This window comes from Urocitellus parryii, chromosome 5 (assembly GCF_045843805.1).
Source record: "Urocitellus parryii isolate mUroPar1 chromosome 5, mUroPar1.hap1, whole genome shotgun sequence".
In the NCBI taxonomy this organism is placed as follows: Eukaryota; Metazoa; Chordata; class Mammalia; order Rodentia; family Sciuridae; genus Urocitellus; species Urocitellus parryii.
The window spans coordinates 58,848,403-58,859,457 of NC_135535.1; the positions used below are offsets into that span (position 1 = coordinate 58,848,403).

The 11,055-nt window shown below is 43.9% G+C and overlaps 1 protein-coding gene across 1 annotated transcript; it reads right to left on the minus strand.

Annotated features, from left to right (window-relative positions):
• Window positions 1–1,800: 1,800 nt before the first annotated feature.
• Coq10a (coenzyme Q10A) lies at window positions 1,801–5,765 on the minus strand. Its single transcript, XM_026398391.2, has 5 exons — window positions 5,350–5,765; window positions 4,647–4,793; window positions 3,465–3,657; window positions 2,929–3,030; window positions 1,801–2,632 (listed from the first exon to the last, which is right to left on the minus strand). The coding sequence occupies exons 1-5, from the start codon at window positions 5,481–5,483 to the stop codon at window positions 2,465–2,467; spliced, it is 744 nt and encodes a 247-aa protein (XP_026254176.2). The 5' UTR covers window positions 5,484–5,765; the 3' UTR covers window positions 1,801–2,464.
• Window positions 5,766–11,055: the final 5,290 nt, after the last annotated feature.

Below are 11,055 nucleotides of genomic sequence, written 5' to 3' on the forward strand. Positions count from 1 at the left end.
TTTGAACAGAGAAATTATTCAAGATTGGATATGACTTCCTTCAAGTATCAGGTCTTAGCGCTGGGGGCACTCAAAAGAGTAGTAAACCTTCCTCATCCTGTCACAAGAAAATGTTCCCTTATTTATCAATGTCTTTTCCTGCCCCATCCCAAGAGCTTGCAGTACAGTGTTTGTTTTAGAAGCCCCATTTGCACAGGTTTTCAGTGACTCAGAATGCTCTACTGCCTTTTCTTTGAGAAAGGATTGAGATACACTCCTGTTGTGCCCCTTTCTTCCCTCAAAACTCCTGCCTGTGTTTGTGTGGATCCCCAAACCCAGAACCACGCTGTTGAGATGGACACACTGTAAACCCTTGGGTGACTCTCAAGTCATGATACAGACTTCAGGGTGTTCTGTATAAAATAAAAAATAAATGTTTTTATTAATAATGTTTGAGCCTGCTAATAAGTCCTGGAAGAATCTTTATTATGAGGTAAGGAGTCTGACTAGCAAGATCCTAAACTTAACAAGTCCTAAGTTATCCTGTGCATTTTTTTTTTTCCAGTGCTGAGAATCGAACCCAGTTCCTCACACATGCTAGGGAAGTGCTCTACCACTGAGCCACCACCCCAGCCCCATCCTGTGCATCCTTTTATCTTTTTTTTTTTTTTTTTTAAAGAGAGTGAGAGAGGAGGAGAGGAGAGAGAGAGAGAATTTTTAATATTTATTTATTGATTTTTTAAATTTTATTGGCGGACACAACATCTTTGTTGGTATGTGGTGCTGAGGATCGAACCCGGGCCGCACGCATGCCAGACGAGCGTGCTACCGCTTGAGCCACATCCCCAGCCCCCCTTTTTTTTTTTAAAGAGAGTGAGAGAGGAGAGAGAGAGAGAGAGAGAATTTTTAATATTTATTTTTTAGTTCTCGGCGGACACAACATCTTTGTTGGTATGTGGTGCTGAGGATCGAACCCGGGCCGCACGCATGCCAGACGAGCGTGCTACCGCTTGAGCCACATCCCCAGCCCCCCTTTTTTTTTTTAAAGAGAGTGAGAGAGGAGAGAGAGAGAGAGAGAGAATTTTTAATATTTATTTTTTAGTTCTCGGCGGACACAACATCTTTGTTGGTATGTGGTGCTGAGGATCGAACCCGGGTTGCACGCATGCCAGGGGAGCGCGATACTGCTTGAGCCACATCCCCAGCCCCCTGTGCATCCTTTTATCTTCAAGCAGTTTTGGTATTCAGAGGAAGGGCTTCCTGTGAGATTTCCAAAGGAGATTTCTGTCTCTCCTCACTGTTAGGAAGTTCTTTACCTTTAGCTCCCACCCTTTCTAATTTTGTTACAATGTGGAACATCCAAGGACTATAGCTGAGACCTAACAACTGCTTGTATGACTAATCCAAAAAGTGGTTTGGCCCACTGGGTGAAAGGAACAAATCATATATCAAGGACAAATGATCTAGGACTGCTGTTAAAGGACATGAACACTAGAGGGCTCTGGTATGTCCTGGAGTGCCAACTCTTAGCTTTCCTTAAGGCATTCCCCCAAATGACAAAGGGTGATCCTGAAGGCATCAGATATATGGAAAGTCTGAAACCAGATGATTCTGTTCTGGAGATTCCTCCTGCAACTGATCTGAAAAAGTCTATAAATAGGTAAGGGGGTGGGTACTAGATCCTGGCCTGCATAATGTGCTACTATAGTTAGCAGGGACACTGTGTCCAAGAGGCCTTTTTACACCTTTACTCCCCCATCACTTTCTTCTACTCTGCTGTATCTATGTTGTTTGCCCAAGAAACAATACAAAAAAGGCAAATTCACGCTCAAAATTTATTGAAATTTTTATAAAAACTCAGGCCAAGTGGAGGAATATGATACAACCAAAGAGTACAAGGATAGTTTTGTTCATTGCTTTTTTTTTTCTCTCCTTGGCCCTATTGCTGTGATGGTGAGACAGCTCCTCACTCTGTTAGCCAGGCAGCATGGAAATATTCTTAAAACTGAGGCAATATGGATTTCAAGCTGGGGGCAGATTGCCTTTTTTCCTGAGAAATCTCAAGCCAGGCAAAAATTATATACCACCCAATATCACTATTGCCAGAGGAAAGGTTTAATGTATTCAAGCCTTCAAGAAGTTGATCTCTTTTCCTGGTCAGATACTGTGGTCTCCTGACAGAGCTCAGAGAACCACATAGTCCTGATCCTAATTCAGTGTGAAAAGGTTGCAGGCACACGGAGCTTTCAGAATAAACCTGACCCTTTCCTAGGCATGTCTCATTTCCATATTCATCCTCACTGCCTCCTCCCTCCCCCCAACATTTCCAGTCAGTGTAGAGCCTAACTTCTGGGGAATTGAGAAGAACATTGTCATAAATAGTCGAGTCCAATCCTCTCAGACTGGAGCAGGAGCCAAGCCAAATAAATAAGAGAATTGGGTGGGAAGGGGGAGTAGAGGAGACGTTAGGGAACAATCTTTTGTGTCAAGTGTGGTGCACCTCATGGAACATCAATTCACGGGGGATGGCTGTTTCTGGACCAAACTTGGTGGCTGCCCGGTGCTCAAAGGCAGCAACATTCTGTTTGACAACCTCATCAAAAAACATGGTGGCCAGCTGGGAGTGCAGCAGAGAACGAAATTCAAAGGAAATCTGGGAATGTGGAAGAGACAAATTCTTCAAAACCACATTAGGTTGTCCTTGGGCAAATGCAAGGATACTATTCCTCAGTGCCTTTATTCCCAGTCCCCTCCAGTTCCTTAAACCCTCTCAAGAGTCCTGACTTAGGACTGAAAAGAGTACAAGTCTATATAAACTTAGACTTGTGAAACCCATAAACTTGGCAAATGCTTAGTACCAAATATACTTAAAGAATAACCCTGTCACAGTACCTCAGCTCTGTTCTCACACTCAGTTTTAGACCTGGGCTGCAAAGCCTTCTGACTCACCGAAAAGTCCACAGTGCAGGTCCTGGGGTAGGCAGGAATACCAGGGCTAAATCGCCAAATAGTCTCTAAGTGGTTGAAGAGCTTGGCGTCAGTACAGACAGCCTAGAATAAAGACAGCTAGTTAAGCCATATCACTATGTATAGGAGGCAATAAGATGGAATTAAAAGCCAATTTTCTTATAATATTGAGGAAATATTTGATATGAGGTGATAAAGTCATTATGAGGAAAGCCAAAATAGCATTTTGTGTGTGTGTGTGTGTGTGTGTGTGTATCAGGGATTGAACTCAGGGGCACTGGACCACTGAGCCACATCCCCAGTCCTATTGTATTTTATTTAGAGATAGGGCTCACTGAGTTGTTTAGTGCCTCACTTTTGCTGAGGCTGGCTTCAAACTTGGTGATCCTCCTACCTCAGCCTCTTGAGCCACTGGGATGACAAGCTTGTGCCACCGTACCTGGCTCCAAAATTGCCTTTAAATGTGAAATTGTTAAGAGAAAAAACTTCCTGGTCAATCCCTCCCGGGCAGGCCTCACCTTGACCATGTGAGGTTTGACCATGGAAACTGCAGAGGTATAACGTTCCACTATAGGTGGAAAGCCAACCTCCAACTGGGCCTTAAGGTGACCCTTACGGCTGGATACCACCAGAGACTTCTTACACCAAGGCACAAACTCGCGATACTCCTGGACGTTGGACACCACTTCAAACATTTCCTGCATTGAGTACCTAGGGGAAAAGGAATCAGAGAGGCCAAGAAATTGCCAGCTGGGCCAGGTTCCCCCTTGCCATTGCCCCTGAATTCATATGTTGCCCGCTAACCATACACCTTCAGGCGTTAGAAATCTTAAGACTGGACAAATGATTTTTCCAAAAGCAAACATGTACAAGTCCCCATGATGTTAATTTACCTTATGTTTTGTAAAGTTGCAGAATGCTTTTACATTTATTATTATTATTACTACTATTTTGGTGCTAAGAGTTACATTCATTATTTTTATCTTAGGAAAATTTTAGGGATAAGAGATGGTCAGTTTTACTGTTGATCACACTAGGGTCAGATCCCAGTTCTACAACTTTCTTTCTTTTCTCTCTCTCTCTCTCTTATTTATTTATTTATTTATTTATTTATTTATTTATTTAGAGGCAGGGTCTCCCTGAGTTGCTTAGGGCCTCCCTGAGTTGCTGAGGCTAGGTTTGAATTCACAATCCTCCTGCCTCAGCCTCCCAAGTCGCTGGCTTTACAGGCATGCATCACTGTGCCCAGCTTCAGCTCTACAACTTCCTAACAGTGTGACCCTAGGTAAATAACCTGTGTCTCCATTTTCTCATCAAATACCTGATTCATAGGTTTGTTATAAGAATTAAATGAGACATTTTATGTAAAATACCTAAGAAGCCTGGTTGCTACACTTGTATTGTGCTCGAAATACATTTTTTAAAAAGTTATCAGAGAAATAATACCCTCTCATCATGTTATATTCTATCCATATGGTCCAATTCTAGGCTTATTTCACTTAATGCTCATGCATAGCAACAAAAGAGGGAAACTGAGATTGGAAGGATGGAAGGGAAGAATAAAGGATCAGTAACATATCTGTGGAGTGGGGTGGCCAGAGGTGAATCTCGTCCACCATTAATACATTTATTATATCCTGGACATGGTTATTTGGAAAGGAAGAGGGGTGGGGATATGCAGGTCAGAAGAGGATGCTCACCCCATGATCCTACGCTCTGAGTAAGCCTTTCGCTTGTTGGTGAAAGGGGCAGCAAAGCCCATGAAGGAACGACTGGGAGTTAAGCCAGTCTCAGCTGCAGAAACCTGGGCACCTCGGGGCAAGAGGAGGCTGTAGGAGATCAGAAACCTAAGGCCAATAAAAAGGGAGAGGCAGCGTCACAATCTTTTTTTGTATTCTTCAACCATTTCCAGGTGAAGGGGAAGAGAGGAATATCCCAGGGGAAGGTCGTCCAGACAAGCTTCTCCCCCCCGCCCCCAGCACCTGCTGCACTCGCCTAGCTCCTTCGCCAGGCAGTCACGAGTGCGAAAGGTCTAGGGCGGTTGAGGACAGGACTGGGGTGGGGCTGGGAAAATGAGGGGTGCATGCGAAGCGCCAATTACCTCTGGGGCTACGCCATTGCTGAAAGCAAAACTCAGGGGCATCACTACCCCAAAGCCTCGCCCGACCCGTTATTGCCAGGGCATCCGTCTCGGCGAAGAAGTGATTGGCACCCACCCAGAGCACTTCCCCTCGCATATAATTTGCAAAAGCATTCTCCAAAGTTCTACTTGAGCTTCCAGGGCACCACTACTGCCAGCCCCTGCCGCGTCCGCATCCCAGGACTACCACTCTCCACCGATGAACTTTGGGGTGCTGGCGGAACCCCTTTCCTTGCTAGCAGACGCCCTCACCTCCCTCTCACCTCATTGGTCGCAGCGGTCGCGGAGTGCCTGGGGGCGGGGCCGGGCGCGCGCCCTGGCGGATCGAGAAGCCGCCGCAGCTCTGGGCTACCGTGCGCGTCCCAGCTGGGAGCCGCCGCGCGCCCGCAGAAGCCATGCGCGCGACCCTTCCTGGCGCTCTGACGCCCGCTGCACCTCCTCACTCCAGAGCAGGAGCGGCAGGAAGGGCCACCCGGCTAGCTAAGCGCCCCGGAGCGCCGGGGTGGCGCGGGGCTTCGGCTCCTCTCGCCGTGCTCCCGCACGGGCCACCGGGTAGGCTAGAACTGAAGCCGTGACCGCAGCTCCCGGTACCCTCACGTCACGCCGTTGCCAGGGCTCGGGACCCGGAGAGGGAGGAAGGGAACAACGCTGCCTGTCGGGAGATGTAGTTTCACACCTCTAGCGAGAAAGGGCATTGGGTGTGCATTTGAGAGACAGCAGAGAAGGCTCAGGGGAACGAGGTCACCAAGTAGAAATTTCTTGGCGAGCCTGTGGTCACAAGACCTAATACGTAGGCACCGAGACGACTTTGTGGCCGTGTCAACAGCAGTTGTCTGTGAATCCTCTGAACGCCACTCTTAGATCTTTATCATTCTGCCTTTATGTTAGAAGCTCTTTTCATCCTTGTGACCTTCACAGTGCCTGGTGCTATGCTTTATATCTTTGGAAAAAGAAATTAATGTTCCAAGCTCTGGTCTAAGACTACACAGTTTTCTCTTTTATATTTATAGAAAGAAGTTGCAGTGATAAGAAACAGACTTACTTTTAGGAGAGAGATCATCTTTGTCAGGAAAAGTGTGTATTCAATGAAGGATGAAAACTCACAGACAGAAATTCAGGCAAAGAAATATCAGTATACTCCTTTTCATAATTTACAGAGAAAACAGTTGCTCTTGATAGAGTGAGGACAATGAAAGAAAAAAGAAAGAGAAAGGAAAAAGAAATCAGCAGTTAGAAAGAGACTGAATCTAGGTGGGTGCAAAAGCAATTGAAATCCTCCTCATGGTGGAGTGGAAGGATATTTTAAGACTAATGGCACCTACTGCTCAATAAGATGTTTATGCTGTTACAGTAAAACCTTCTTTTCTAAATCTTTCTTTCTAAAGCTTGCTTTCTAATCTTTAGTCAAGCTTTCCACATCAGAAGAGCTTTGCATAAGTGTTTTGTGTAGTGGTAGTCGGAAAAGGGCAGGGATAAAATAATGACTCATTTCAATGCAGGTCTAATTGGTGTGGAAGAAAGACATCTTGCCCAGAAACAGGGGTCTGGAAGTATATATAAACCTTCCACCTCTGGGTTGGGGATTTAGTGCTCTGTGGCTAACCACTTGCTTAGCACACACAAGGCCCTGAATTCTATCCTCAGCACCAAAGGAGAAAAAAGTACCAGGTGCCAACAGACATGGTTGCAATCCCAGTAACTTGGGAGTCTAAGGCAGGAAGATGTCAAGCTCAAAGCCAGCCTGGGAAATTTAGCAAGGCCCTCTCTCAAAATAAATAAAGAGTGGGGTGAGGTGGGGTAGGGATCTGGCTCATTGGTAGATGACTTCTGGGTTCAATCACCAGTAAACACACACACACACACACACACACACACACACACACACACACAGAGAGAAAGAGAGAGAGAGAGAGAGAGAGAGAGAGAGAGAGAGAGAGAGAGAGAGAGAAAGGGGAGCAACCTATGAATCCTCTAACTTCCCCTACCTCTTGACCTCTTGAAACTGACATTACTTTGGGGACTTCCACTAGATATGAATTGATTTAAAATTTAAACCCATCTTATCTGGAATTCAAGTTAGCAAGAACCATTCCTTGAACTGTCAGGCATACATTTAACATTTGTTAGGAAGGTACTTTTATCCTTAAAGAGCAGGAACTTCACACAATTATGTGATAAAGATGGAGCCTAGGTCTGGATGATCACCAAGCCCACTACCATTTTTGGGGAGGGAGAGTTTGGAATTGAACCCATGGCCTCACTACATAATAAGCATATTCTCTACCACTGAGCCACAACCCTCCCTCAGTGATCCCAAACCACTGTACTACCTCTGTAGTACTCAATACTACTAGCTTAATAAACAATTATTGGACTGGGGGGTGTAGCTTAGTGGGACATTTAGCATGTTTGAGGCACTGGATTTTGTCCCCAGCATTAAAAAAAAAAAAAAAAAATTAGCATGTTTGAGCACTGGATTTTGTCCCCAGCATAAAAAATTGACCAAATGAGCCAGGCACAGAAGTGCATGTGTGTAATCTCAGCAGTTTGGAAAGCTGAGGTAGGAGGATCAAAAGTTCAAAGCCAGCCTCAGCAATTTAGCGAGGCCCTAAGCAACTCAGCAAGACCCTGTCTCTAAATAAAATATGAAAAAGGACTGGGGATGTGGCTCAGTGTTTAAATGCTCCTGGGTTCAATCCTTGTTACCCCCCAAAAAAAAATTGATCAAATGAATGTTTTATTTTTTTTTTTATTTATTTTTTTGTTTTCAGCGGACACAACATCTTTGTTTGTATGTGGTGCTGAGGATCAAACCGGGGCCGCACACACGCCAGACGAGTGCGCTACCACTTGAGCCACATCCCCAGCCCCCAAATGAATGTTTTAATGTTTCATCACCTTTCTTTGTTTTGTGGTACTGGAGACAGATCCAGTGAACAACATGTCCAGGCCTCTTTCTTCCTTCCTTCCTTCCTTCCTTCCTTCCTTCCTTCCTTCCTTCCTTCCTCCCTCCCTCCCTCCCTTCCTTCCTACAGGGGATTGAACCCAGGGGCACTTAACCTCTGACTGTATCCCCAGCCCCGTTTTATATTTTATTTAGAGACAGGGTCTTGCTAACTCCCTGAGGGTCTCACTAAGTTGACCTTAAACTTGGCATTCTCCTGCTTCAGCCTCCCAAGTTGCATTACTACATGTGGCTAAATTTTTCTTTTTATAGAGACTCTTTGGAGGCTGGCCTTGAATTTTCAGTCTTCCTGCCTCACTTTCCTAAGTAGCTAGGATTACAGGCATTTGCCACTGGGAATGATTTTTTTTTTTTTTTTTGCACTAGGGATTGACCCCAGGGGCACTTAAACACTAAGCCATATCCCCATCCCTTTTTATTTTTTATTGTGAGACAGGGTTTCAATAAGTTGATTAGGGCCTTCTTAAATTGCTGAGGCTGGCCTCGGATTTGCAGTCCTCCTGCCTCAGCCTTCTGAGTAGCTGGGATTATAGCGTGTGTCACAGCACCCGGCCTCATTTCTTTAATGCTGCTAATATCTTTTCCCCTAGCATTCAGAGAGAGCCTGTTATGTCCTCATATCACATCCCTTCTCCTTACCATCATGGTATAGTATATTCTTCCAGTTCAAAGATGGTAATTTGAAGTCACCCCCAGATGGGCCTATAACCTTGAAGGACAGATTTATTCTGTCTAATTTCGCTCTCTTGTCTGTCTCCACCTCCTCTGACTAAGGGCTTAACACATGCAATGTGAGACAGTTACTTATCTTGAGCAATAAGGATCTGGTTGGGAAAAGACAGAAATTAACTGGGATACATGACTGAACTGTGACCTCATTAATACACTGCCTTAACTGAGTTAAATACTGAAGAATCCCCAAGGTCCAATAGACCTGCCAAGCAATTTGCTTGCTATCTCCCTACTAATTAGATTAGCTAATTACTGCCACTAAAACCTTTCCCTGTGCTTGAAACAACCAATTCCCTGTATGTCCATGCCATTCTGTATCAATAACTGCCCATGAGTACTGACTGAAAACATACCTCTTCCAGGAAGACCCTCTTGACTGAACCCATCCCTCAACGTTACCCTGAACAGATAATTCCATGTAAACTAGCATGTATCCTATATTTGTTTCATGTATATGTGTGTTCTTCTAAATTGTAAACTCAAAAAAAAAAAAAAAAAAAAAGACACTACAACTTCTACTTCCCAATCAGTATGGCTGCTATGCACATGGTGAATCTTGAAAAGAATTAAAAAACCAAAGTTTAACTCCTAGATATAAAGATAAATTCAACAGTTAAATCCAGGACTTTTGCATAGGAAGGTTTTGTTGACAGGTGCAGTGATATATGCCTGTAATCCCAGCAACTGGGGAGCCTAAGGCAGGAGGATTGTAAATTAGAGTCTAACCTTGAAAATTTAGCAAGACCCTGTGTCAAAATAAAAGGCAAAAAGGACTAGAGATGTAGTTCATTGGTAGAGCACCCCTGGTCCCCAGTATCAAGGGGAAAAAAAAAAAAGGAAAGAGAGAGCTTTCCAGTTGTGTCTTCTTCCTCTTGTTACATTTTTTAACATTATTTTTTTTAGTTGTGGACACAATATATTTATTTTATTTATTTCTTTTTATGTGTTGCTGAGGATTGAACCCAGTGCCTCATCCATGGGAGGCAAGTGCTCTACCACTGAGCTATAGCCCCAACCCCTCTTATTACTTTTGTGTGTTACACTGAGCCCTAGAAGTACCAATGTTACCTACGTCGTCACTTTGTTGCTTTGAATATTAAAAATAACCCTTGTAGGGTAGGGGCTGTAGCTCAGGGGCAAAGCACTTGCCTAGCATGTGTGAGGCACCGGGTTCAATTCTCAGCACCACATATAAATAAATGAATAAAATAAAGGTCCATCAACATCTTAAAAAATAAATAAAATAAAACCAATAAAATAAAGGCATTCTGTTTGTCTACAACTACAAATAACAACAACAACAACAACACTTTTAGCTTCTTCCTCTTTCCAGCAGCCTAGAGAACCAGGCTGGCAACCTCCCTTGTTCACCTCTACCCCTGTGCCAGAACCAGGCACGTGACCCCAGCTGAACCCTTGACTGCAATTCCTCAGGTTACCAAGAGCTATTTTGGGCAGTAGAGACCATGTATTTCCCTCCTCCTCTCCTCTGGGTCATATCCTAGCTTAGCCTTTCCTGGAAGATCCTTCATACCCAACACCCAAGCAGACAAGTTCAAATGTTGTATCCATTGGATATGGATACTCAGCTACCTTCATTTTCTATTTCCTTTTTCCTCTTCTTCATCATCAATTTTTTCTTTTTTTTTTTTTTTTTTTGTGGGGCTGGGGATCGAACCCAGGACCTTGTGCATGCAAGGCAGGACTCTACACTTCATCATCAAATATTAAGGGCCTGTTTTCCATATGCTGATCTGCTAGAAATAAAAATATTTTTTTTTTTTTGTTTTTTGGCAGGACTGGGAATTAAACACTGGGCACTCTACCACTCTACACCTCTCTTTTTCTTTCTTTCTTTTTTTTTTTTTAGTTGTAGATGGACGCAATACCTTTATTTTATATTTTATGTGGTGCTGAGGATCGAACCAAGTGCCCCCCCCCAACCCCATGCATACAAGCCAAGCACGCCACCATGGAGCCACAAACCCAGTGCACACTTCCAACCCTTTTTAATTTTTTATTTGGAGACAGGGTCTCTCTCAATTGCCATGGCTGAAACTTGGGATCATTCTGCTTCAACTGTCTGAGTTGCTGGAATTACAAAGCATGAGCTACTATGTTCTCTTAAAAGAATAATTTAATGCAATGCAAACCTTTTTCCTTCAGAAAGCTCAAATCCATTTTTAAAAATTATTATTAAGAAAAAAAAAACAAGCAATATACTGTGTTAGGAAGAAAACCTCTATGGCACATGCCTGTAATCCTAGTGAAT

Excerpts from the sequence above, each read along its gene's own strand:
- Coq10a (XM_026398391.2), bottom strand. The coding sequence starts at position 5,483 with ATGGCTTCTGCGGGCGCGCGGCGGCTCCCAGCTGGGACGCGCACGGTA. Across the intron at positions 4,794-5,349 it reads CGACCGCTGCGACCAATGAG|GTTTCTGATCTCCTACAGCC; the intron begins GTGAGAGGGAGG and ends TATTGGCCTTAG. Across the intron at positions 2,633-2,928 it reads CCTGCACTGTGGACTTTTCG|ATTTCCTTTGAATTTCGTTC; the intron begins GTGAGTCAGAAG and ends CCACATTCCCAG.